At 50.8% G+C, this 27,915-nt stretch overlaps 1 protein-coding gene across 2 annotated transcripts; it reads right to left on the reverse strand.

Moving 5' to 3' along the window:
* Positions 1-27,620, reverse strand: LOC142832261 (scaffold attachment factor B1). Of its 2 annotated transcripts, none has more exons than XM_075942612.1 (21): positions 27,204-27,620; positions 24,019-24,103; positions 17,079-17,143; positions 16,414-16,629; positions 14,867-14,929; positions 12,673-12,700; positions 11,227-11,815; positions 10,766-10,815; positions 10,052-10,146; positions 4,790-4,939; positions 4,630-4,712; positions 4,341-4,480; positions 4,170-4,258; positions 3,130-3,236; positions 2,405-2,695; positions 1,949-2,086; positions 1,814-1,856; positions 851-966; positions 609-709; positions 411-477; positions 1-309 (listed from the first exon to the last, which is right to left on the reverse strand). In XM_075942612.1, the coding sequence occupies exons 1-21, from the start codon at positions 27,381-27,383 to the stop codon at positions 180-182; spliced, it is 2,826 nt and encodes a 941-aa protein (XP_075798727.1). In that variant the 5' UTR covers positions 27,384-27,620; the 3' UTR covers positions 1-179. The 2 variants fall into 2 exon arrangements, with proteins under 2 accessions (XP_075798727.1, XP_075798726.1); XM_075942611.1 differs by having other exon boundaries at positions 609-715; positions 27,204-27,557.
* Positions 27,621-27,915: the final 295 nt, after the last annotated feature.

Raw genomic sequence — 27,915 nt, forward strand, 5'->3', positions numbered from 1 at the left:
TAAAGGGCACATGAACAGAAACACCTTTATTACAAAAAACAGCAACAAAAACCAAATGAAAACAAATTCACATTGTTAACAAGCTACAATATGGCAGCAGATTAAAAAAAAAAATCCTTTATACAATGGTGGAGAAGTCCTGACAGGACACGGAGATCACAGTTGGGCAGCACAGGTGCTCAGTAGCGGCGGGTGAAGCGGGCGTCACTGGGTCTGCTGCCCCGACTCTGTCCTCCAAAGCCTCCCTGCATCCCTCCACGCGGGATCACATGGCCACGTGAGGCTCCACCAGGGGCGAAACTGCCACGCCTAAGGAGGCCAGGGACCATTAGACAGCTTTCCCCAAGCCACAGGCGGTCCCCAGCTCACTGCAGTGCAGCCCTGCCCCCGCCTGGCAGTAGAGTACTTACCCTGACATGCCTCCACGGTTCATCATGTGGCCGGGTCCTGAGTGGCCTGACATGCTCCTCTCACCTCCTGCAGGATGAGGCACAAGTCCAAGAGGGCAGCTTGGCAGGTGTGGAGCCAACAGCTGCTTGGTCTCAGCTGGCCCTACCCCACCCCAGTCCCTTCTCAGCCAGTGGCCCTGGCTTCCACCTAGTTCTCACCTTGCCACCTCTTGTGCTCACGTTCCATCATGCCTCCGTCAGCTGCGCCCTGCCACGCCCGGTCGTCTTCAAGTCTCCGACTGTGCTCCCCCCAGTCACGCCTGCCCCTTGGAAAGAGACCCCTCTGACCTGCACTGCCACACACACCAGGCCCTCAGCAGATGGTGTTGTTGGGAGGTACAGGCTCCACCAGGTCAGGCTGGTCACCCCCCTTCCAGGCCTTGGGAGGGTGGGACACAAACCTGGGAGGTGGGGGCAGCCCTCGGCCTTCACTTATTCTCTTGTTGGAGCTGTAGCCCCAGCCATCTCGAGAGTCCCGGCCATGGCGTTCAGGTCCTCCATGGCGCTCAGGGTAATGCTGCACCAGAGAAAAGGGTGAGGTCAACATTGTCTCTGATCCCTAGATGTGAGGATACAAAGCTCAGGGAGCAGAGTGTGGCCACTATCACAGTGTCCTCCTTCACGAAGGGTTGGGTTCACAAGGCTCCTTACAAAGAGCCCGGCCTATGCATAGCACCCTTGCTTTATAAACGTGAGACACCAAACAGAAGAGTGGCCGCACACAGATACCCACATGAACTCTTGCGCAAGGCCTCACTCTGGCTGAAACTGTATGTCAATGCCAGTAACCCCTATCTTAACTACCTGAGTGGTGAGATTCTGAGTGTGACAAGTATACCCAGCTCAAATACTGGCTTATCAAAACTGTTTTAAGGGCCAAGGCAGAAAGACCTGACAATACCAAGTGAAGCCAAGCACAGTGAGCATCTCCCAAAGCCCCCAGTTTCCTGCCTGAGCACAAACAGTCCTGGTCACTGGCGTTCTTGGCCAGCTCTTGCTCTGTCTTCCTATCTCTAAGTCAGAAGACACTGTCACCTGCCCTTCTTTGTAGTGACAACTGCATGTACAAATGAACACTCACACAGGCCACTTCTAGTCACCAGTTCCCAAAGACAACTAGCTATGTGGAAATAGCGACATCGGGATGGGCCGCAGACAACCCGACTTGGTGATGGGAAACCAAGGATGGTAAGCAAGACAGTAGTGAGGGTGGCACTGTGCAGCTGAAGCCTGACACAGTGGGAGAGCAACAAGGGGACAGAAGGATGCAAGGGGCCCTAGGGAGCAGTGGCTCAGGTGTGTAGCACTAGCAGCAGCGAGTGAGACCGCCCTTTCACAGCTGGAGCAGTGCCCCACGCACTCACCTGTCCATCTCGGTCTCCCATCATCGACCTTGAACCTTCTCTCCTAAAAAACAGGATTTCAATGAGACCAGATGGGGAGGGGTCTATGTGCACAGAGCCCGCCCAACATGGTCATGGGCCCACGATAAGGCTCACCTGTCCACGGAGTGGTTGGGATAGCGGCCCCGGTCTCTGTGGTCGAAGTCATGGAAGCGGTCCTGGCGTCCAAAATCTGAGTGGTAGCGGTCATCCAGTGCGGCCCGTTTGGCTTCTGGCCAGTAGGCATCATCGCGCCTGTGATGGGGTATGAGGCAGGGACATAAGGCACCTACAGCCTGCACAGCTCCAAGTCACAACCATGTCCCTGGCAAAAGCTTTTTCTGTGGAGGCGGTAATGAATCCTTGGACCAAACACCCCCACCTCTGCCTTAGTGCCACCGTGGATGCTGGATGTCCTGGCCTTTGGAAGGCCTTAGCACTGGCAGCTTCACAGGACACATGCCTGCCTTCTACCATAGATTCACACACCAATAGGCAGCAGGCTCGGCCTTACGTTCAACAGTGAGACCCCGCCCCGCCCCGCCCCGCGCACCTGGACCTCTGGCTGCTCACCGGCCATCCACATCATAGGGCCTGCGCACGGCTGGCCTGCGCTCCTGCTCATAGCGCAGCTCCTGTTGCCTTCGCAGCTCCTCTCGTTCGCGGTGGATGCGCTCCTGCTCACGCCTCCGCTCCTGCTCCACATGCATGCGCTCCCGCTCCAGCCGCTCCCGCTCCATGCGCTCACGCTCTAGCCGATGGCGGTGGAAAGCCAGGCGCTCACGGGCGATCTCTAGCCTCTCCCGCTCCTCCCGCTCCCACTGTGCCTGCAGCCGCTGCTCCCGCTCGCTGCGCTCCCGCTCCCTGTAAGAGGAGGGCAAGTCAAGGCAGAGGGCTCAGTGTGAGATGCTAGGGGCATGCTAGGACAGCCAGGTCAAAGACAGCACTGCCACCTCCTGTCTTCCTCTCCCCTTTCGCCCAGCAGAGCAGCCAGAGGCTCTGCCCCATTGTGCTGACCTGCCCTGGAGCCCACTTTAAACACACACACACTGCCTCAAGCAAAGGCCACTTTAGAAACTGCAACAGTGCTGCGATCAGCTGTCAAATGCCTGCTATACCTTTTCCGATCCTTCCTGGGCAAGTGAATATTCCCATCGTCCCTGCCCTGCTGGACACTTTCTGAGGTCTCTGAAGATGGTGAAATACTGCGGCAGTTATCTCAGTACAGGGCCCTCAAAGTGCCCAGCCAGTGAGCCACTCAACACCCACCCATGGCTGTCCCTTCCAGCCCTGCTCACCTCCGTGACTCAGAGTCTCTGGACTTTCGGGACTCTTTAACCTTGTCAAAGGACACAACAGACCGCTTTTCCCGGCTGGCCGACTTTCGGTCCTGGCTTTTGGAGGCCTGGTTCAGTAACAGAAAGAGAATTAGTGCAGGAGGGACAGAGGCCCCTGGCACAGGGACAGTTGCTGACTGAAGGTGCTCACAGGAGAGGCTCAAATGGAGCTGCCTATGTCCCCAAATGGAATCAAGTCACCATCCATCATCCCCGCCCCGAGAAGGACCACCACGCAGTCGTCCTGCCTCAGCCTCCAGCATGCTGTGCTGAGTTGTGAGCTCCAGGCTGGCTAAGTCACAACTATTGCTCTACATTTTCCAACTACAATGAAACTCTAACTTTCTGGAGCAAGTGTCTCACTGTTTAGCCCTGGTTGGCCTGCAGCATGTCGTAGTCTTCCTAATAAATCCCATTTGCCCTTTCCTTCATGGTCAGGGCCATATATACCATCTCCTCAGGTGTGATAGCGCCCATTGAGACCCACCCACTTTCCCCTGGAGCCCACCCTTCACCTTCCCACTTTCTAGCTGCTACAAGTAAGACTGACGTAAAAAGCCACCCGGAGACCCCAGTGCATGTGGGAATGGCCAGAAGTCTCAGGCAACAGGCCTTCTCACTCAGCAGTGAGCCATGCTGGGCTTTGAGACCCTCAGAATCCCGGGTTGATACAAACATGCCAAGCCTAGACCCTGCCTTCAGAAGTCCCCTGTGACCCAGGCCCGGCGCCACATGATGTGGTCCTCTAGAGGCTTGGCATGGATGGGAGGTCTTGGGGATGCCAGACCCATGCTAAGGTGGTCAGGCTCTGAGACTTCAGAACCCACCAAGGTCTGCAGCTGTCCCAACAGTGGGCTTCCAGGAGGCAGGGATGGGAGGCAGCACATGGCGGCCATCAGAGAGAGCAGCAGCAGACAGGCTACTCTAGATGCCTCGCATCTCTCTATGAAGCTTCCCTCGAATCACTGGAGCATCGAGCCTGCTGTCGGTCTGACACTCACTCTCTCTTTGGACCCAGATGTCTTCACACTGATGACAGGCACACCTTTGGACTTGTCCATCACCACAGTGCGCTCGGTACCACGGCTTCCTGTAAGCAGAGGGAGGGAAGAGCTGAATGCAGATGGTTGCTTTAGGCTATGCATAAAGGGACAACGGGCATCATTGCCTACCTGACTTGGTGGTCCTTGAGCGCTCTGAAGGCCCAGGCTTCTGATCGTCCGAGTCCTTGGTCTTCTCTGTGCTCCCATCGTCCCCCTTTTTGGCATCGTCTTTTCTGTCGGCTTTCTCCTCCCTCTTCAGGGTTGCTGACCTAGAAGTGAGTGGCCCACAAGCCTCAGAGCAAACATTCAAGAGGCAATGGCTACCCAGTTCATAGGTGCAGGAGGTTCAAGGCCATCTTTGGCACGTGCTAGTGGGCAGGGAGGGTAAGAGCACAGCTCTGGTGGTCTGCAGGAATACCTGTCACTGGTGCTGGCCTTCTCCTTCTTGCTGTCTCCATCTCTCCTGTCAGGCACTCTCTTGCCAGCAGGCTCACTTTTGGCCTATGGAAGAGTCAAATGCTAGTGCCCCTATGCCCTGGCACCAGTGCCAGCCCCAACTGTAGCACATGGCCAGTTACCTTTTCCACTGAGATCATTTTGCCATGCAGCTCAGTCTTATGCAAATGGCTAATGCATTTTGTTGCCTCTTCAGCTGTGGACATAGTGACAAAGCCGTAACAGCGAGCTCCAGGACTGCGGGCATTCGTCACAACCTTGGCACCCACCACCTGAAGAAAGCAAACCACCTCAGTACTACTGCAGGCATGGACCTGGTAATCACAGAGCGAGGAAGGGATTCTGACTCCCCTCAGTCCAAGGCCCTACTAGAGGCACTGGGGAGAAACAGTGCAGCCACCAGCAGAGGTTCTCAAGGGGACTGGGAGGTTTTAAACTGCACATGGGAGTGACAGTCATACCATGGACTGAGTCTTGGTGGAGTCACAGAGCCATAGACAAACAGTAACCAACACAGATGATGGCAACACTTATCAGTGAGTTGAGAGGTGGCTCAAGTGAGTCCTCTGAAACCACCTGGTGGTCACAGCACCACACTCTCACAGCATATGTGGAACCCAGCCCTGACAGGGAGCTCCAGTCTGTCCCCGATTAAGCCAGGACACAGACCTGTGCAGCCAAGTCCTGTTGCAGGATATCTGATAACACTGTAAACCTTAAACTTGTATTATTTACTGGAAAAATCTGTTTCTAATTTTGGTGTTTCAGCTCTAGCACACACTTTAGTCCAAGAGCTTTCTGCTTGAATATTGTTAACAGAATTAAATAAAGTCAACCACAGGTCAAGAGGCAGAGCAGACAACCAGCTGACAGGAAGTGAATATACGATGATTAGACAGGAGGATGGGCAGAGAGACACAAGAAGTGGAGGGGAGGGACATGAAGAGAGGACCTGATTGAAATGGTAGAAGACAGGAGGCTTCTGGGACAAGGGCAGAGAAGGAAGTTAGCTGAGTGCTGTCTCTGCCTCTCTGGGTTAGCAGGCTTTTACCCCAGCATCTGACTCCAAGTCTTTGTGGGTAAAATTGAACTGAGATTTTACTAAAAACACTTGGCTTCCAACATGGGGCACAAACACGGACAGAGAAATCATGCCATTTGTAGTCAAATGATGAGAAGTCATCAGGTTTGGTAAGACACCTGGGAAGAGTTAAATAATATTAAAAGAAAAAAAACTTTCCTAAGTTAAGGATGGGAACTATGGTGTACTCTAAGTGGCAGAAAACAGAACAATAAATGACCTAGCTGAGATTGACATAATGCCAATCACAATTACTATCGGTCTGGTAATTCATATTTTATCCTCAATAGCCAGTGTTTTTGTGCCAAATATGAAAAGTGGATTTAAGATACAAGCATTAGAAAAACGTATGAAAATAAGGAAAATTCTCAGACAGAGACAGAGGAATTTAGACAAGAATCTACCACACCACTGCATGATGCAACTGAAGAGGAGAGACCCAAGGTTATCAGAAACCCAATCTTAGTTTAACTAGTCACTATAAAACACTACCAGCAGATGATAGAGATCGCCAAAGCTATGCAGAAGTTGACTTGGGATCCTGCAGAATGTTAGATTTCAAGAGACTTAAGGAAATAGTCATTTCATATGGTATGCATTCTCCCTATGTGAAGCAGGTGTTAAATTCATGGGCAACTCAGAACAGAATTATCCACCAAGACTGGAAAGATTTGGCAACAGTAATATTAGAAAGCTGGTTCTCAGATACAATGACTAACACGGTAGAAAGAAGATCATAGGGTCATAGAACAGTGAAATAAGGTTAGAGGTATTAATATTTCTCAAGATCAGTTGCTAGGTGAAGATCAACATTCTGATTTACAAAGACAGCTTGAATTTGATGATCACACCTTGGTACTATGTTCTTTAGCAGCTTTGACTGCTTCAAACAGGGTTGGAGAATCAGGAAAGACATCTAAGTCATTTACTAAAATTATACAAGTCCAAAAAACACTGACTTCAGCTGTAAATAGAACAGTATTAGATCCGGAAGTCAGATAAATATTAATTGAATCTTTGGCTTTTGAAAATGCTAATTCAAAATACAAAAAGGTGATTAGGTTTTTAAAGGCAACATCAATAGACGTTTATGATGCTACTCTAATGGGGAAGTAACTTTTAAAAGTTTTAAGAAAAATAAAAATGACATGTTTTAATTGTGGTAAGCAAGGTCATTTGAAAAGGATTGTATGCAAGGTGTTCCTAGAGACCCAACAGAAGTCACCAGTCTTCTGGAGTATGCAGAAGGTTTGGCAAAGGCCAGCACTGAACTAATGAATGCAGATCAGCTAAGGACAAGTACAGGCCCCACTATCATATTTGGTTCAATCATTCCCTGTCGGCATTGAAGAAATTCATCCACAAAGCAATTGAGAGACTTATGGAATGCCTGTTGAATTGATTCTGAAAGCAAAACTGAGATTTTTCTCAATTAGTAGGAATAGACATGGTGGAAACTGTGGTACCTTTTACTAATACTGAAATCGCCTCATTATGGGCAGAAAATGAACAATGGTAAAGAGCTTACAGTAATTTTTGGGAGAGATTTGGCAAGAAATATCCCAAAACCAAGAGTTTTCAGTTTGTAAAAAGAGCCAATTGGATTCTCCCTGATACAGTAAATGGGATACCAATTTCTGGAGCCCCTACTTTCCCTAGTGATGCAAATAAACCAGGAAAGGTGGGTTTCAAGTCAGGAGAAATAAGTGGCTCAAAGTCTTTATGATTCAGTTCATAAATTAGAGATGTACACACTCTTACAGTATTATTAGATTTTTCTCAATCTCTTAATAATATAGTTACTGACTCTCAATATACAGAAGAATGGTTTCACATATTGAAACAGCTGAATTTATTCCAAACAATTCAGAATTAACTTCGCTATTTATTCAACTACAACAAGTAATCAGAAATAGAAACCATCCTTTATATATAACATACCTATCAGATCCCATATGGCTCACCAGGCCCTCTGGCACAAGGTAATGAGGAAACTGATCAGCCATTAATAGGAAATGCGGTAGAAGTCTAAGAATTTCATTAAAAACACCATGTTAACAGCAAAGACTTGAAGAAAGATTGCTTTTCTATCACTTGGCAACAAGCCAAGGAAATTTTAAGAAAATGTCTTACTTGTTCTTTGCGTAACCAAACTCTATTACCTGTAGGAAGTAACCCAAAGGGTACTCAAAGAAATGAAATTTGACACATGGATGTGTTTCATTGTGCAGAGTTTGGGAAATTAAAATATGTGCACCATAGCTCAGATAAATTTTCATGATTTCAATGGGCAACTGCTTTAAGCTCTGAAAAGGCTGATTCCATGATTATTTATTTAGTAGAAATTATGATTATTACAGTGATATCTGTACAAATTAAGACTGACTACGTTCCAGAATATGTCTCCAGTAAAACAGTTTTTTTCATATTACAACATAAAGTACGTTACAGGCACACTACACAATCTGGAGACTACAGGACAAGTGAAACATCTGAAGAAAAAGGATGGATCATCATGAGAAAATGACCTCCCAAAAAAGGAATACACTGGTCAAGTGGTTATCACCCACCTCCAGCTGAATGGCCTGAAAACCCAGCTCAGAGCACCAGCACCCACACCACCGTCATGCCTGACAACCACTCAGTGTGCCAGGGGTGGGACTCCCAGCCAGGCACTCCCTCCTTTCTTTCCGCCATAAGGCTGGCCCACCAAGGTGAAGTCCCAAATTCTTGTCTCTGCTGCCCTCTACAGACCTAAGTGGCAAATAGTCTTTAAGTGGCCCCACATCAATCAAAAATTAAAACTGGCTTTGGATGGAGCTGGAGTGTGGCTCTCTCCTGTAAAGCCATGCACTCTTCTTAAATGAAAATCCAAAATCTCTGTCTCTTATCAGAAAAAACAAACTTAAGGGATGATTCTGTTGCCATTAATCTCATAATCTTTTGGTTTTGACTCTCTAAAACTTTCCTTAAACCTTTCGGAGATCTGCTATAGATGCTTTAAGTTTTGAACCATGACTGGTGTAGGAGTTCCTTCTGTTTGTGTGTTGCTTTCATTGGTTAATGAATAAAGAAACTGCCTTGACCTAGCTGATAGGGCAGAACTTAGGTAGGCGGGGAAGACAGAACTGAATGCTGGGAGGAAGAAAGGCGGAATAGAGAGGAACACCTTGGGGCCGCCAGAGACAGACATACTGAATCTTTCCCTGTAAGCCACTGTCACGTGGCGATACACAGAATAGAAATGGGTTAAATCAAGATGCGAGAGTTAGCCAATAAGAGGCTAGAACTAATGGGCCAAGCAGTGATTTAAGTCATACAATTTCTGTGTTGCTTTTTCGGGGCTAAGCTAGCCAGGCGACCAGGACAAACAAGCAAGACGCCGTTCTCCAATACGTGACCATTCCTAACAGTAACCTTTGAAGATGATGGGGTCCTGCAATGACAAATCCACCTGAATTGTGGTAACATTAATCACTGGACGAAACTGTCCCACACCTCTTCTGCCACCAGGTCCTAAACAAACAGGGGACACCTTTGGGCTGACTGCTGCATTCTAGCTAGGTTTGCCACTAAGCTGACAAACACCACTCAACTTGGTATTATAAACTGCTAAGGACATTCAAATTGCTGAGCTCATACGAGACTGACATGAACATTTACAGAAATTTCAATTCAAAAATACTTAATCCTAAAACTGCTAAATACAACCAAGCTGGACACTGTGGAAAGTTTGGCAGAAGTAGCTTCATTACTGTAAAATTTTGCTGTTAAAGTTTAAAACCTTTCCTTTTCGTTTAGATAGAAATGTTTAGGGAAATGTCGCAGGACGTTTGATCACACTGTGAACCCTGAGATTGTGTTATTTACTGGAAAAACCCGTTTCTAGCTGAGCAGTTCAGTCCTAGCACACATCTTTAACGCAAGAGCTTTCTACTTGAATACTGTAAATAGGATTAAAGCCAACAACAGGTTTAGAGGCAGAGTAAGCGACCAGTTAACAGGAAAAGAACATAAGATTATTAAGAAAAAAACGTAAAGAGTAAGAAGGAGTCAGGAGGGTGGAGAGAGAGACACACAGAACTGGAAGGAAGGGACATGAAGAGAGGACCTGATTAAGATGGTAGAAGACAAGGGACAAAGGCAGAAGAGGAAGGTCAGCTGGGTGCTTTCTCAGCCTCTCTGAGTTGGCAGGCTCTCACCCCAGCATCTGGCTCCCAAGTCTTTGTGGGTAAAACAGAACTGACATTTATTTAGTAAAAGCAAGGTCTTCTCTGCTTGCTCTTGGGCAGCGGTGGCTCACCTTCCCATATCTGCTGAATAGGTTCTTCAGATCAGTGGCTCTAGTTGTAGACGAAAGGCCACTGACCCAGAAATTCCTACCACAGCTGCTGCGACCTGTGCAAAGGGAAGTTATGGTCAGAACCTCAACATCCAGAGAACTCCAGAGCTTGGCCATCCCTAGAACTTCAGGGATGTGCCCAGGGCCCAATGGCATGGCCAGGCCCAGGAAACCAGTGTCGGCCTAGTCACAGACAGCAGTGGCATCTACGTGTTGACACTAAAAAAGGATGCCAGGACATCAAGGACCAGTCAGTTGTGAACAGCTGAACTGATCTCAGACCAAGATGGCTTCTGCTCATAAAGCAGTCACTGCAGCATGGCACTGTCCTTGCTTGCCACCTTTTCCAAGCCCATGTCGTGCCTCCCCTCCCTAGCTAGACCCTGCATGGTCAGAACTGTAGACTGGTTCTGTATGGCATTTCTCAGCCTGCAAACTTCTATTTGAGTCAGGTACCTTAGCTGGCCTGGAACTTGTCAGCCTCCCTCCCTGTGCTTCTGCCTACCAAGTGATTGGAGAAAGGGCCTGAGCCACTGAGCCCACTCAGCAAGAGACTTTAACAAGGGGCCGCAGCACTCGCCAGCTGTAGTGGGATGCATGCGTGTACAGGGAAACAGGCCACGGTGAACTTGAGGCCTACTGCACTCCAGGAAACTGGTGTACTAGAGGACCTACCCTTCTCCTCACGGGAAAGCCTCTTTGTGTCCGAGTCTTCTTCAACAGAACTAGAGACAAGAGACAGTGTCATTCAAGGGGGCTGTAGCAGCAAGAGACAAACCCACAACCCTAAGAACCCGCCAAAGCTGCATACCTACCCGGCACTTAGCTCTCAAAAAGGACACCCCGACAAACATGTTTTGGAAATCTGACCTAACATAAGATTTCATACCCACAGGAGTTAATTAAGTTTCTGCCGGGCTAAAAATAATTAAGAAGAATTAAAAGCAAACAACCGTGGCAGGTTGAGGGGGAAAAAAGATTATAGAACCGGTGTAAAATAAACAAGAAATGAAACTGCCTGAAGGAGCTAGCGCTGGGCAGCGTGGCTGCCGACTGCAGGCTCTAAACAGCTCACGTGTGTCACTAGTGACAATGAAAGGAGATAGCGTCTGGTCTAGGACTGAGAATCAACAAACCTCATTTTCTGATCAGCGCCCTCACTGGCTGAGGACTCTTTAGGAGCTGCAGGGACGTCATTACAAGCGTCAAAAGCAAACTTCTTCACGTCGTCTTTGCTATCTCGGGGCTCAGGGCTCAAAGCTGCTGTGGGCGCTCTCACCAGCTCCTGGCTGGTGGCATCCGTGAGCAGGGCAGCTGTGCTACTCTGCTCAACTGGCTCCTCTAGCCCTACAGGCTCGTGGTCCATCCCGGGGCCTCCGCCTGTGCTTGCGACTTCACCCGGCGCCTCCGCCGGCTCCCTTTTCACTACTGCTAATGGGGCGTCTGCCTCGCTCCACTGACACCGAGTACTTGGAGACTCAGACTCGCTGTTGCGGACCAAAGCTAAATCTCCCTCCTCCTCTTGTTCTTCTTCCTGCTCTTCTTCCTGCTCTTCCTCTTCCGGTTGTCCGCAGCTCTCAAATAGGTCCTCTTCCTCCGCCAGCTTCCTGTCTGGCCCCACACTACTCGTGGCCTGGGCAAAGGGCTGCTCCAGCTCCGAACCTTCTTCTTTTACTGGCTCAGATTTACAAGTTTCCCCCAAAATGTCGAGTATTTTCTCATTTTCTACGGATTTAACAGGAATAGAATGGCACAAGGTTTAATCACCAGGGAAATAAAGCAATCACAACTGCGGCTCGGGCGCGGCGGCCCCGCTCACACCGACAGAACTGCTGGCTACACAGAGATTGGAAAACCCGCTACACAGCGCCTGCACCCTACCTGCGCCCTCAGCCATGGGCGCCCCCAGCCTGCGCTAAGGGCAGAGGCAAGCATCCCGGAGACTTCACCCCACAACCTTCTGAGTCTTGAGTCTTCATTCTGTGCACTGTGACAATGTATGAACCAACTCTTCTCAATTCAGCTTGCGTCCAAGTGCGTAACTGAGCGCCTGGCCTTCATGCATCACTAATTGCCTGATGCTTTGCCTTGCTTACAGCAGTTAACGTGCGGAGCGCCGGGTCTTCTGGCATGTGGAGGTTGGCAGCCCAGAGGGACAGTGTTTGTTTGCGATTCTCTCAGAAGTGCACTCCTCTTCGGGGGATCCGGTCATGTCCTATTCATGTGGCACTCCCTATGCTACCTGCACTGCCTGTACGAACACCACATGGTGACATGCTGCCGGTATCACAAGATCTGCTGGCGACAGACACAGAGCTCTGATCACGGGAGCTGTGGGCATTTTCACGCCACTGCTTCTGTTTAAAGGCAGGACCGAAGCCTTCGCCATGTGGACAGGATGCCACACAGGTTGCTGCCACATGTACAGATCTTGTGATACGGCTGGGTTTCCAATCTCTATGGTCCTGGTGTGCTCTGGACTGTAAAGCACTAGAGCAATGCACATTAGAGTGCGGCACTGGTTAGCATGAGCCTCCCCGCTGTGGGCAGAACCCGCTGCTGAGCCCTGCATTGGACAGTACCTGGCTCCAGGGATGCTTCTTCCATTTCCTGCAACAGAAAGCACAAGTAAGATGCTGCCTAAAGACCTAGTCCCACTTCGCCACCAACTTTCATGGGGACTAAGGGAGGCTGACCACCAACTGGGACTTCAGGGGACAATATGGACCCAGAGTGGCCCTGCTTGCACAAGACAAGCTCTGCCCTGGTCACCTCAGTTTCTGGCTGTCCCAGACACGCTGCTGATCCTGTTGAAGGGCACCCAGCAGCCCTCCTGTCTCCCTACTGTAGTCAGGAATGGCTCTCTTGGAACTGAACTTGAGAACAGGAGCGTAGCTCTCACCCATTTCCATATATGCCTAACTGCCTGGCACAAGCCTCTGGGCACTCTCTTCACCTGCAGGATCCTCAAGCTGACTTTCTGAAAATTTAGGGCCAAGGGGAAACAGACAACGCAGTCGTCCCCGCCCCCAGCACTTTCCATCTCCCTCAGTGATGACCCAACTTGTCCAAGGAATCCTATCCTCCCAGCTGTGCTCTGCCTTGTCCAGTGGTGACTTTTACAGTCCTCACAAGTATTGGCCACACAATGGGTTCCCTGGCTCCACAGCCACCTTCCCATGCTCTCAGGCCTGCAAGCAAAGCTTCTCTGGGTGATCACTCTGACTTAGGCTTTGCCTGCTGCCCTCTAAGAACTACCCACGGGACAAGGAAACACTCCTGAACACGAGTCAAGGATGTGAAACCCTGGGCTCTAGGCATGAGCACAGATGTCACTGCTAGTGTCCTTTAGACAGGCCAGTAGATCCTGGCCTTGAATGGCATGGCTGAGATAGGCTGCTGTGTGAGGCAAGGACTGTGAGTGGGTTTGTACCCCAAGCTGGTGCTCTATGTGCTCTTAAAAGGGAGGCTTCCTGAGAAGGCTGGGACAGTCGTCACTCTTTCAGCTCTGCTCCCCAGTGTCCCGGCCCTCACTGGAGACTGCGGGTCCAAGCCTAACACTTCAGGAGGCTGAGGGTTTGGCTGTTTCCCTCACATGACTAGCCTGCACTTCAAACTGAGCTCTAGAATTGGACACAGAAGCAGTATGGCAGAGCGACACCTGAAGGGATGTCCTGTAGTGTCTCATGTTAATAAGATGCCAGGGCAGACAGACATGGGTGTTCCTTTTCATTGCACAGGCTCTAAGTGGTGGTGACCTCTATGAAACAAATGCAACGACTTGCCCAGAAGTCACCTCTGCTCAAGTGGTGCAGGTGGTAGCTGGAGAACCACAGGCCAATGCACTCTTTCTCACAGCATTTCCTAGGAAGCACAGGACCCACCTCACCCCTTAGTGCTCACCTTGTTCTTCGTTTTTTCTCCTGTTTGGAGACAGGGTCTCACTAGGTAGCCCTGGCTGGCCTGGAACACGCTATATAGACCAGGTTGGTCTCGAACTCACAGAGATCTGCAGCCTCTGCCTCCTGGGTGCTGGGATTAAAGGTATGCACCAATACACCCAGCTGATTCTAAAGTTTAGTATTTGCATGGACATCACCAAACATCAACCATCACAGTTACCTGGGAAACCTGGGCAGAGTCTGTGAGGAGCTGCCCACAAGCAGCAGAAGAGGGCAGTGTTACCCTCACCCTCGTATCCCCGTCCCTTCCGGGAGACTGTATCCCAATATCCTCTTCTAACAGTGAACTTACAGACCGGGTTCTTACAGGCACAAAGCTTGGCCCCACAACTATACATCTCCAGTCAAGGGAGGTGCTGGGTGGTAGCCACAGCTTCTAAAAACCAAGCAGGCCTTCAGGCTGCCATGTGGCTACAGTTTAGGAAGCCCCCACACTAGCTCGGTACCCCTGATCCTCATCTCAAGAGTGCCAACGCTAATCCCCACTCTGGAGGAAAATCAAAAGGGGCTACATCTACATCGGTGTTCGTCCTGCCAGGGGCTTCACCTTCACTCGGCAGCTACAGAGCAACAATGGCCTTAAGCCTCTTCCAGGCAAGGACTCTGGGCAAGGCCCTTTCCACTTGCAACCAGAGAGTAGCATGTTTCCAACTTTGCTGAGGCCACAGGCATGTCCTCCAAGGACTCCAGCACTCACTGTCTGGGAAGGTGACCCTAGCTGGTGTGTGGTTTGTCAAGCGATGAGGCATGTCTGAGGTGGCTTCTAGAAACAGGGGCTACCTGAGAGTACAATTGAGACGTGCGACAAATTTACCTGCAGGATGGTGAAGTCGGACGACGACGTATCCACGTTGTTAACAGCTTCCTTGTCATCTACCTGTGGAAAGGGAGAGCCAAGTTTATAATGGCGTAGGTGAGAGGATACATCTCTGTGCACCACCCAGTGTGGCGAGGTGGAAGACAGCACTTGTCAGGACTCCAGAGGTGAGCACAAGAGCAGGCCCCTGGCAGATCTTCTGGAAACTGCCTCTAGAATCGGGCTGCAGAGCACAGCCTGCCACCCACCCTCTTGTCCGAGTCTAGGTGCTATGAAGCCCTCGGAAGCAGGTAACCCACCTCTGACATCACAGGAGAGTAAGTGGTAGCTCACCAACAGAGACGAGGGACCCCCCACCAAGAAGAGGCTCTTCACCCACAGAGAACATTCGCTGAAGACCAAGCCTCACTCCTTTCTTTCCAAGATACAGCTGTCTCCCACCATGAGAGCCACATATACCAAAAAGTACCCCAGCTACACATGCACCCAGCCTGCCCGTCCTGCTCTGGATGCTGGGTTTGTTCTGACTGGGCAGCAGTAGCACCTGCTGTGGAGGCATGGTGACCACTCTAGGCCTGGGGCTGGCCCAAGTGTGCCTGGCTGTGAGGGGGGCTGGTCCTGGCTGTGACAGTGACCTCTGGCACTGCAGAGCAATGGTGAGAGGCAGTGACAGGTACAGTTTGCTTGTAAATTTCTATCATAGATGCAGGTGTATGGCAAGGGCCATGACAACATTTACTCATCAAACCTGAAATCTTGGTGACCAAAGCCCAAAAAGAATTAATAGCCTGTGTAAGGTCACAGAGACTGGCACTTGACACACTTCACAGATGCTCCCAGGTGGCCCTGTGTCCTTCATACTGTAAATCAGAGTGTTCCCAAGTCTTGGCCTCCTCTGTTGATCTGCGGTAGGGAGCCCCACCCCCTAGAGTGCGCATTTGGACTGTGGCTTTTAGGAACAGATTCTGAGACCCTGTTTGTATCCTAACAGCACAAGATCAGTGTGTGGCCTACAAAGGCAAGCTCAGTAGGTTCTCACAGGAGGGAACAGAATGCTCACTGCAGGAGATCTAAGGTCCTGAGAAGGCCAGAGCCCACTTTCCTCTCTCCGGACAGACATCAACCATGTGCCCATAAAATCCTTCAGCACAGACTGCTGAGAGGCCTGGGACCCTGCGCCTGTTGAACTGATACTCATCAAAGCCACATCATTTACTGGGGACATCCTAGCAGCTGTACCAACACTCCTGCCTCTAGCACCAGGATGACAGTATCTGTGCCTGAGGACGCAACATGGCACCCAGCACCTGGCATGCCGGTCTAAGCCATCACAACCCTGCTATGGTCTGACATGTTTCACATGGAGAAGCCGTTATCAGGGTTGAGCACCTTGATTGAGGGCAGCAGTTCTGAGCCACAAGTAACTGCACCAGCTGGCTGTACTTGCACACCACAGCTCAGGCTCCCCTAAGGGACAGGGATCAGCAGCTGTCCCTGTTAGCCTACTCTGCCACCCAGTGCCCCACGTGGCGCCAGCTGCTTACAGCATGCTCCTGCAGCTGCTCTGGGAGTCCCTTCAAGTCGCCTTCCACCAATTCGGTGTTATCTGTCAAGCGCTCGGGGAGGGTGGTCTCCTCCTCCTCCTCCTCCTCCTCTACACAGTCTGCCACGCTGCCACTGTCAATGTCAGCCTCGTCCAGCACACTTATGTCCATCATGTCCATGTCTTGCAGGTTCTCCAAGCTGGTCTCCACGTCCTCCTGCAACACAGAGAACATTGTCATGGCCACACTACCACCATGGCTCTCCCTCTTTGCTGTGGGACAATGGTCTGTACCCTGTCGTTTATATTTTAAATAAATGCTGATTGGCCAGTAGCCAAGCAGGAAGTAGAGGTGGGGCAATGAGAATCCTGGGAAGAGGGAAGTCAGTCTGCATTTGTCACCCAGATAGAGAAAGCCAGACACATAGCAAACATGATGTGACTGCCTTGCTGAAAAAGGTACCAAGCCACGTGACTAACACAGACAAGGATTATGGGCTAATATAAGCTATAAGAGTTAATAAGAAGCCTGAGCTAATAGGCCAATCAAGTTTATAATTAATGTAGGCCTCTGTGTATTTCTTTGGGACTAAATGACTGAAGGACCGGGTGAGACAGAAATATCTGTCAACACCTCTCCTCATCAATGGAAAAGGTGATACATACCTGCCCATCCCCAGAATTCTCCTCCAGCCCGTTGTCCTCCACACCCTCGTCTTCTGGTTTCCTCCCTGAAGAGATAGCATGTGGAAATGAGGCCAATTGTCTGAGCTCTGCAAGCTGGTGCCTGAGCTTCTGCAAGCCCCCAGTAATTCAGCTCACTGCACAGGCCTGGCCTCTCATCCTAGCTGGGTCTCGGTGGCGTCTCAGTGTACTGTGGTTGGGATGCTTACTGTCAACTTGACAGAATAGAGAATCACCAGAGATGCACACACTGGGCCAGCAAGAGGGTTCAGCAGGGAAAAGGCTGACCACCCCAGTTCAATTCCTGGAACTCATATGGTAGAAGGAGGGTCTTGATTTCAGCAAGTGTACCTCTGACCACACATGCACACACATAAACAAACAAACCAAAATGTAATAGGGATTGGAAAGCTGGCTCAGTGGTTAAGAGCACTCACTGGCTGCTCTTGCACAGGACCCAGGTTCAGTTCCCAGGACACACAACCATTAGTTGCAACTCCAGTTTCAGCGTAGCAGATGCTATCTTTGGCTGTTCACACCCTGACATGGGCCACCTCCTCAGCTCTACTACACTAATGTTCAGGCTGAAGCAAAGGATCGTTAGTTGGAGGCTTGCCTAGGCTTCATGCTAAGCCTGTGTTCAAAACCAAACCAACAAAACAGCACCGCTTGGGCAATCGCCAGCCAGCTATTGGCTACTCATAGGTGCAGTGAACTAAAATGAACACTGAGGACAGGCCCTAGAACTTACAGAGATCCCCATGCCTCAGCCTTCCAAGTGCTGGAATTAAAGGTGTGCACCACCACCCTGGTCCACCTGGCCTTCTTTAAAAAGCAAAAAAACTTACCCACTTATTTTCATGTGCATGGGTGTTTTGTTGTGTACCACGTTGCATGTGGTGCCTGTGGAGGCATCAGAAATGAGTGAGCTACCAATTGGGTGCTGGGAATGGAAGCTGGTTTCTCTGTAAAAGCAGCCAGCGCTCTAACTGCTGAGCCATCTCTCCAGCCCTCACCATCTTTAAAAGTATCCACTCTAGCCAGGTGGTGGTGGTGCACACCTTTAATCACAGCAGTAGGGAAGAAGAGACAGGCAGATCTCTGTGAGTTCGTGGCCAGTCTGGTCTACAGAGTGAATGCCAGGACAGGCCCCAAAGCTACGCAGAGAAACCCTGTCTCAAAACAAAACAAAACAAAACAAAAAAACCAAAAAAAAAAAAAAAAGGTATCCGCTCTAACCGCTGAGCCATCTCTCCATCCCTTCTCCACCAGCTTGAAAAGCATCTATGGCAGCCTGAATCTGTCTGGTCAGGCTAAATACGAATCTACACAGACCAGTGGTTTGTGCAAAGTGTTCTCACTTCGCAAGTAACAGCTTCTAGTGTGGCTCATTCAAATCCCACCTCACACTACAAGGTTCTCCCCCTACCCATCAGGAAAGACTGATGAAGCTTCCAGTGGGCAATACCTGAACTGGCTTTTCTCCAATCTCCTTACCTCACGTGCACGAAGATCTTTCAGGGTTTACATTTCACTTAATTGTGAAGAAAATACTTTTTAAAGTTTTCATTTTCAAGTTTACATTTACACGATAAACACCACACCACAGGCCAGGCGATGGTGGCGCACGCCTTTAATCCCAGCACTCGGGAGTCAGAGGCTGGCAGATCTCTGTGAGTTCAAGACATGCAGAGGTACTAGGAAATCTGTAGGGTTTTTTTTCTCCATCAAGTGAGTCTCAGGCCACCAGGTTTGACAGAAACCCCTTTACCCACTGAGCCTTCTTACAGATCTCTAAGAACATATCAGCCAGCAAGCCAGTTGGAGCCTCACCTCTGCCCACGAACACCAGGCCCTAGGATCTTGTGCACCTCTTCTTTCACTCCATCCTGTGGACAGTCAGCCACATGCACTCACCAGCTGACAGTCTGGGCAAGTGGCATATTGTTATTGTAATTGTAGCTCTTCCCTCCAAGGAGTGGAGCAGCAGCGAACTCCTTGAGTCTCACTCAGGATTTTTTCTTACTGCTCTGGAACAGTATGGAATGATCTCAGCTATGGCACTTGGCCTTATCTCTACTATAGTAAGCTTTTCGGGGCTGCTGGATTCCTTAGCGTCCTTATCAAAATCTGTGCCAGTGGTGGTACACACTTTTAATCCCAGCACTTGGGAGGCAGAAGCCAGTGGATCTCTGTGAGTTTGAGGACAGCCTGGTCTACAGAGTGAGTTCCAGGACAGCCAGGACTGTTACATAGAGAAACCTCGTCTTGGAAGAAAGAAAGAAAGAAAGAAAGAAAGAAAGAAAGAAAGAAAGAAAGAAAGAAAGAAAGAAAGAAGCGAGCCAAGGGGTAATGGCACACGCCTTTAATCCCAGCACTCGGGAGGCAGAGACAAGCTGATCTCTGTGAGTTCGAGGACAGCCTGGGCTACAAGAGCTAGTTCCAGAACAGGCTTGAATGTGTATACGTGTGGAAGGCAGAGTCTCCTGCTGTATATGGAGCCCAGCTGGACTACTCAGTAACTTCCAGGCCAGCCAACACTAAAACACCCTACCTCAAAACCCTTATCAGCTACTTTTCTGTTGTGACCAAAAGTAACCCAATGAGAGTTGACTTTGGCTGCAGAGGTGCCCATCTCAGCAGGAAAGCATGGCAGCAGGGCAGGCATAGTAGAGGAGGGGCAAGGACAGGCAGCTGAGCTGGGAGGTAGGGGGTGATAATGACCACAGATCAACAGACAGACTCAAATTTCAAAGCTGCTGTTGCTGTAGTTACAAACTACCTCCTCAACCTCTTCAAATAGCAGCAGCAACTAGGGACCAAGTTCTCAAATGCCCAAGCACATGGGGGACATTCTCATTCAATCCACTGCAGAATCCAAGCATGATTCTTGAGATTATTTTTCCCTAAGCATGAATCTAACCCTAAACACAACCCTCAAAGCAGAGCAGAGGGTGAGGCCATGCTCAGGACACATTGGCCTCGTGTCCCCAATCATGTTCCCCAAGACAGAAAGAGCCTCTTTAGGCAATCCAGGAACTCGCCACGTGGACTAGACTGCTCTTTATAAATCTAAGTGCTGGGATTAAGGCCAGCACAACCGCGCTCACCTCCAGTCAGGTTCACGCTGATTCTGTAAGATTTTGCAAAACCTACCATGGAGGAGCACCGTGATAACTCGAGACAGATCCTTCTTAAACTTCAAGCCAGTGAGCTCATTCGCGAAGCTAGTGAGTGATTTCTCAGCCAAAAATCTTGAACTCAGTTGGAGGTAGGAGAGAACAGACCCCTGTCTTCTGGCCACAAATGCATGTGTAAAACATAAACTCCAAAGCAGCCCTGTCAAGCAGTGCATAGGTCCAAATAAAGCCAGCCCTCCAAGGTGAGTAGGGGCTGCAGCAGTTTGAGGTTCTAATTCTGTATTAGTGACGTGCTAGAATGAGCAAAGCCCCAACAGCTCCTGGGGGAGGTTGGTACCTTGTATTCTGGTGGGTGACAGGGAGGAGCGATCTTTCTAAAAATGCTCTGGTTTTACCCCACTCATGCCCTCACACAACGTGCAGAATCAAAGCACACACATTAAATTATCAAGAGCACAAAGAGTCTGTCACCTGGCGACAGGGTTAGGGCCCTCCTAGTTCAGAGGAGAGCACCCGTCAACCACAGCCAGTCCCTCTGACAGGACAGCCACAGCAGGCAGGCAACACATACAAGCCCAGCTGCAGCAGCCTGGGCAAACTGCAGAGTGCCTGCACACTCAGAGATCACCACAAACAACCACCCAAGGTGGCAAGGGTGAGGAAGAACACAGGGCATTTCACCAGATGTCATTCACAGGCCAAGAAGGGAGAGGTCAGAGGACTAGGACTTCAGGATCATCCCAGACCACACCAAACGGAGAACAGCCTGGGCTACAGCAGATTCTATGTCAGCCCCTGCTTTGGATGCCAGCTCTCCTGATTCCGAGTTTCTCTTCAGTGAGTTTGCAAAAAATACATACATATTCCTTTACCAGATGTGGTGGAAAGCACCTGCCATCCCAGCTAGCTGGGAGGCTGAGGCAGGAAAAGGACCTGAGCCCAGAGGTTCAAGACCAGACTAGAGTCACAGCCAGAAGAATGACAACAGCAAACTTTCGAGAGGACAATGGAGTGACATTTGGGCACACTGATACCTAGAGGACAGGTGTGCTCAAACAGAATGAGGCCAAAGGCTGGAAAGACAGCAGGTGTAGTTCAAATAAAAACAGCCCCAAGGCTCATGTATTTTTAAAGCTTGGTCCTCAGTTACTGGAACCGTCTGGGAAAGATTTAGCCTTGTTGGTGGAGGTGTGTCACTGAGGGAGGACTTTGAGGATTCAGAAGCCTAGAGCAGGCCTGGTGTAACTGTTGGTGCTTCAGCACCATGCTGTCTGCTCTCCGCCATGACAATCATGGGCTTAATCTCTGAAACTGTAAGCAAGCCCTCAATTAAATGCTTACCTTTTAAGAGTTGCTTTGATCATGGGGTCTCCTCTCAAGAATTGAATACTAAGACAGTGAGTAAAGGCAGCCCTCATCAACCCTGACAGGACTCACGTGGTTGAAGGAGACAGAGGCTCCTGAAAGCTGTCCTCCACCCTCCAGATACAAGCCCAGCATATGTATAAGCACGGAACATAAACGATGTATATAAAAAGAACATGGCACGCTGGCGACCTGGCTCACTGGTTAGGAGTAAATATTGCTCCTGGAAGGGACAGCTCTTGGCTCACACACCCAGAGAGAACCTGACCTTATCTTCTGGCCTCTGTGAATACTGTGAATACTGTGAATGCCCATCCCCCATACACACATAATTAAAGAACAAACATGCAGGGCAGTGGTAGTGCACGCCTTTAATCCCAGCACTTGAGAGACAGAAGCAGGTAATCTCTTGTGAATCAGAGGCCAGTCTTGTCTACAAGAGCAAGTTCCAGGATAGCCAGAGCAACATAGAGAAACCCCGTCTCAAAAAACAAAACAAAACAGAGTTCAGTTAACTCATCCATAAGATCAAGTAAAGTTTTTTCTACACTTTTATTTTTACTCATGTGTGTTTGCCACATGTGCCGATGTTCAATGAGCCAGAAGAAGCATTGGGTCCCCTAGACTGACAGGCAACCGTGGGCTACTTGATGTGGGTGCTGGGCACCAAACTCAGGTCCTTTGCAAAAGCATATGTGTACTCTCCAGCCCCAATGTTTGTTTGTTTTTGAGACAGTGTTGGGACAGTGGCCTCAGACTTATGGCAATTAACCTGCCTCTGCCTCCAGTGAACCTTTTGTTTTGGTGTGATGTGTTAGTGTCAAGACTCAAGGCTTTGAAAATGCTAGGCAAGTGCCCACCACTATGCCACAGAACCAGCTGCTGGAGAAATGTTTCTGCCATGCTGAGGGAAAAAACAAACACTAAGGATTTTGAAGAAGAAGACCAATCTGTGTACAGTACAGATGTGCATGTGATGCCTGAGTGGGCAGGACAGCAGGTGTCTCCCACATAATCTGAAGCTAGGCTGGGGCACAGCAGCAGCAGCAGCAGCCACAGCAGGCTTGTCTATGGGCCCTGAGGCTTCTAATTCACCCTCACACTTGTACAGCAGGGCTCTCACTCACTGCACCAAGGCTAAGGCCATGACCAGTGCCTTTTCTGTTTTATCATGGATGTCTGTGGTGTGAAACAATTCTGTATTCTGTCACATATTTTAAATAAACGCTGATTGGACAGTAGCCAGGCAGGAAGTATAGGCAGGACAACCAGACAGGAAGCAGAGGCAGGGCAAGGAGACCAGGAATATTCTAGGAAGAAGGAAGCTCTTTCTGCAGTCCTGCCCAGACATGGAAGAAGCAGGATGTGACCTGATGAAAAAAGTACTGAGCCACGTGGCTAACATATACTAGAATAATAGGCTAATATAAGTTTTAAGTTATAAGAGATAATACGTAGCCTGAGCAAATGGGACAATTAGTTTATAACTTATGGAGACCTCTGTGTGATTTTCTCTGGGACTAAATGGCTAGGGGACCAGGAGGGACAAAAAACTCCAACAAGCTGGCCCTGAAACCAGCTGGACACACTAGGCTGACCTTGAACCACACTGGTATTTCTTTTTTTACATTCAGGTTTCAGGGAAAACACATGCATGAAAGTGACCCGACACACAGTAGGTGCATACATCACCACTGTGCCACCTCCAACTGGAAAGGAATGTCAACTTTGTACTTAAAACTCATGCATCTGGCAAAACATCAGAACAAGCATTTGCTTTTACTAGAAACGCAAAAAGTAAAATAGGAGACTCTTGGGTGCACTCCCTAGCAGGGCCTTCTTAAGTCATTATCCACAGAAGGCCAAAGCAGAGCCTCAGGCTAGAGAGGGCAGCAGAGCTCCCTCCAGTACAGGCCCACATGGGCAGCACATCACCACTGTGCTACTCCATCCCACCAGCTAAGATCCCCACCTCACGGTGACTAAGACATTGTCCCCAGCAGCCTCAACCCATCTGATCCTGTCAAGTTCCTTGGGTTTCAGAAAGATGATACACAGCAGGATGAGGCAGAGGACTGACTGGGAACAGCCCCCACAGGCTGGAGGCAGAGGCGGAGCTGGGCCTAGGAGGGGGCTGTTGGATGGGCGCATGCTGAGTAGTGGCCTCCAGCTTTCACTCTGGGGGTTCTGAACAAACTGTGTCTGTGGTGGTCTGGTATTACAGGGGCCTTATTTTCTGGCAGGTGAGGCAGTGAGAGGCTCTCTTCATGAAGCTGAAGGACCATACCCAATCCACTCCCATTACACATTCAGGTCCTGTGTGACAGAGGGGACTGTGGACAAGCAGACAGGGCTTCCTGAAGGCTCTGCACCCACAGGGCACCCATAGCATTGACAGTGGCCCAGAAGCTCCATACCTTTGCTGGGCCTCTTAGGCATCTTCTTGTTGCCTTCAGAGGTGACTTCAATGTCATCAGGATTCCCACCTTCTTCTTCAATGGCCTAAAGAGACAGCAGGAGAAAAGCCAACCAATAAAACAGCAGGTGGCAAGGCAACCCCACAGATCTAGGAGGAGCCAGGAGGCTCATTTGAGCCCGCAGCTTGAACACAGGAGGTTCCCAGCTCCATACCACCCACAAAGGATACCCTGTGCCCAGGCTGGTTCTCAGGGCTTTGAAGCCCAGGTGCTGCAATCTGCCACCCTGCCCCACAGACAGCCAACCTGCTGTACATGGAACGAGGGCCCTGGCACCATTACCTGGTGGCTTTTCTTAAGTAATCAGCTCTGTTTTGTTTCTCTCATTTTCCTTTCTCCTGTGTAGATACTTGTGCCCTCTTCACCTTGGCCCCTCAACATGGGCTCTCTCCCTGAATGTGGAACTAGTATAGCAGTCGAGTAGCACCAGGCATCACAGGTGTACGTGGCTGTCAGTTTTCTATAGGGGTGCTGGAGATTTGAACGCCTGTGCTCTGAGTACTGTTTCCCAGCAAGCACTCATGGCCCCTAATGGCAGTGGCCAGTACTGCTTCCAGGCTGTCCTGAGGACTCCTTGCATGGAGGCAAGTGCTCAGAGCTGCAGGCTCCTCCACTTCCTGTATCCCTGAGGAACAACACTCAGACTTCCTTGGCTTAAACCTAATTGCTCCTTCCAGACCCTCAAGGCACACTGACCTCAGACCTTGCTATCCCCTCCTGTGACTTGTAGTGGACACTCTCTAGAAGTCCCACTTCACACCCAAGGATGTCATTTGCTCAGCAGTGGCCCCGCACAGTCAGGGTACCAACTATGCCAGTATATCAGTGACAATTGTGCCAACTAGGACCACTTGGGGCTGAGGCCTCTCTCCCTGCACAGCTCTGTCAACACTGCCCCCAGGGAATGAAACGAGACACCTTCCTGCAAGCATGCCCCTCATGTTAGTGGTGTTGAAAGCCACTGTCCCCAGAGAGAAAGCACTAACAGTGTCCTCAGATCTCCATTAGGCCTCAAGCTCAGACAACTCTTCCCAGACCCTGGGCAGCCTCCTGTGGTGCAGAAGGGCACAGGGGTAAACAGCAGGAGCAAGGCCCTGGGACAAGAGAGAAGCACCATCAGCAGCCCCTGCCCTCACTCTGGGGACAGTCGCTCTCAAACATCCCCAGGGTGAGGGACAAGCTGCGGGAAGGTGTCTCATTTCATCCCTTGGGTTGATGTAACATAGCCGCCCCTCCCAGGCCACCTCAGCAAATCCCTCCACCAGCTGCTCCTCTGCCCATTAAAAACAACAGAGACAGCTACCAGCTGGATGACAGAGGCAGAGCGACAGAACCACAGACACACAACAGAGTGACTGGACCAAGAGGACAGCCACCCTCAGCTTGGTGCTGCCAAGGCTGCTATGTGTCTCCCTGGCAGGCCGGCATCAGCCTAACCAGTCTTCCCCACACCCTGAATGTCCTGTGACACCATGAGAGGACTTCTTGACTAGTCTAGTAAAGACACAATGTCCATCCACAAAGAATGAGTGGGAGTTCAGTGAGTGGAGAGCTCACCCTGGTCCTCTCCTACACGCGTGTATGTTATATGCCCACATGTGTACTATGCGTGTTGGCAAGTCAGAGGCCAGGGGATCAGCTCAGCTGTCCTTAAGGACTTGGCTAGATCAGCCAGTGAGGACCAGAGGTCTGCCTGTCTCTCTGAGCACTGGAACCGACCCAGCCTATTCTGTGGATGCTGGGGACAGAACGCAGGCCCTCACATCGCTGACTCCTCCTATCTTCCATGCCATCTTCTCTGAATAGCCAAGGATCCAGGAAGGCAGAATGAATCTCCTGCTCCTGTGTGCAGGGCGTACACAGGCAGGAGGCACTGTCCAAAAGCTAGAGGGACAGCATCCTAAGGTGACACACACACAAAGTATGCATCTCAGGGTGGGGCTCAGAGTCCTTACCTACGATTGACAAAAGGTGGCCCAAGGAGGCAAGTTTGTTTACCTGCACCAGCCTGCACACCAAGCTGGTGCTCACGTGACCTCCCGCCCTACTCCAAAAGGTGGCCTGCTAGCTACTCATTATTCTGAAGGGACAGACTCAGAGGGGCTAAAGGTCTTCCTGAACAAGGCCACCAAGGTGGGCAGTAGAGATGCCCCTCCACCTGCCTCTGGGGCACAGTCCCGGAGTTCTGTGACTCCAACCTAATCACAGCCAACTGTGTGTGCTAAGGCAGAGATGGCTCTGAGGGCCTTTGCAGTCTTGGGCAAACATGCTACCACTGAGTTACACGACCAGCCCTCTTTTTAGAGACAAAACAAGACACTATTGTTTTGAGAGAGGGGCTCAAACTTCATCTTCCACCCCTGAGAGGTGTGCACTCCCGGCCTCAGGACGGCACTTGGGGTAGAACTCAGAACTTGGCCTATGCAAAACAAGCACTCTACCAACCGAGAGTAGCTCTTGGTTTCCAAACTTTCTATTTGGAAACAAGCTTGCTAAATTGCCCAGGTTTGCCTCACCTCCCCCCACCTGCCTTGTAATCCGAGCTGCCCTTGGACACCCTCTCGCTAGCCCTGAACTCTGCAACTCAGGGTGGTTTTGAACTCCCTCTGCAGCAAGGATGACTTGCCTATCGCTGACAAAACGTTCTTTCCTCCCAGCACCTACCAACCTAGTCCTGGCAAAATGTTAAAAACTTTTCTTCTTTTCACCCCCTGGGCTATGGCCTCAGGTTGTTTATATGAACTCTGAGGGTCTCTGAGGGTTCGTATCCCCACGGGTCACTGTATGCCTTCCCGGAAAACAAGCAAACACACACTTGTTCGGCCTCGGGGACCGAACAGGGACTTGGGTTCGAATCCTGCCGAGTGACCTTGGCAGCATCCCCTCCATCTCCCTTTGGGGTTGGGGCTAAGTAGCGCAGGGAACGCGACGTCACCAGAACCCGGGCCCGGCCGCAGAACGTTATTTCCTTCTGGTCCCACGGCTGCGGCGTCGGGACTCGAACTCATCCCCGGCCCGGAGCCCGTGGGACCGGAGCGGAAGCGCGCGGCGCGGAGGCCGCGAGCCGCCCGGGACCCGGCGGTGGGCGTCGCCATGGCGACCGCGGGGTCCTCCGCGAACCTCACCTTCTTCAGCCGCTCCATCAGCACGCTCTTGTTGCCGCTCGAGTCGAGGTTCCGCTTCCGCAGCTCCGCCCGCAGGTCGATCACCCGCAGGTCGCTGAGCCGCCGCGTCCCGGTCTCTGACGCCGCGGAGCTCGCGGCCGCCGCACCCGCGTCTCCTAAACCCGACAGAGTCTCCGCCATTCCAGGGACCCTGGTTCCGTCGCCCACTTCACACAGAACCGGGTCGGTGGCCTTGCGTGCGTGTGCTTTTTGGAATTATTATTATTATGTTTTTGAATCTCGGCACTCTTACCACAAAATGGCGCCGCCTGAGAGGGAACCGCTCCAGCCTCCCCTGAGGCGCACCGCGTCACTGCGCAGGCGCGCCCGGCGCGAGAAGGACGCGCTCCGACGCCTCTGCACAAGCGCCGCGAGTGCCTCGGCGGAGAAGGCCGGGTTTCCCTCCGCCGCGGGCCGCGACGCAAGCGCGCTTGCGGTTGCTGCGCCTGCGCGTTGAGGTGCGGGGCGGCCGGCTGTGTCGGAGCGCATGCGCGGCAGTGAAGTGACGAGAGAGGATATCCAGGCTCGGGACAGCAGCGCCGCGGCGAGGCGGCACGCATGCGCGTGCGAAAAAAAAAGACCTGGCGCCTACGACCTGCTGCGCGTGCGCATCCTTACGAGCGAGGCTCGCGAAAGCTCGGACGTGCGCCGGAAGCGGCACGACAGCGAGGTG

This window comes from Microtus pennsylvanicus, chromosome 12, assembly GCF_037038515.1.
Source record: "Microtus pennsylvanicus isolate mMicPen1 chromosome 12, mMicPen1.hap1, whole genome shotgun sequence".
Taxonomy (NCBI): Eukaryota; Metazoa; Chordata; class Mammalia; order Rodentia; family Cricetidae; genus Microtus; species Microtus pennsylvanicus.

What these genes read in the sequence shown, in the direction of transcription:
- LOC142832261 (XM_075942611.1), bottom strand. Translation starts at nt 27,383, where the DNA reads ATGGCGGAGACTCTGTCGGGTTTAGGAGACGCGGGTGCGGCGGCCGCG. An exon ending in GCCTAAGAGGCCCAGCAAAG is followed by an intron (nt 17,144 to 24,018) that starts GTATGGAGCTTC and finishes CTATCTCTTCAG; the next exon opens with GGAGGAAACCAGAAGACGAG. An exon ending in CCCAACCACTCCGTGGACAG is followed by an intron (nt 1,857 to 1,948) that starts GTGAGCCTTATC and finishes CCTGTTTTTTAG; the next exon opens with GAGAGAAGGTTCAAGGTCGA.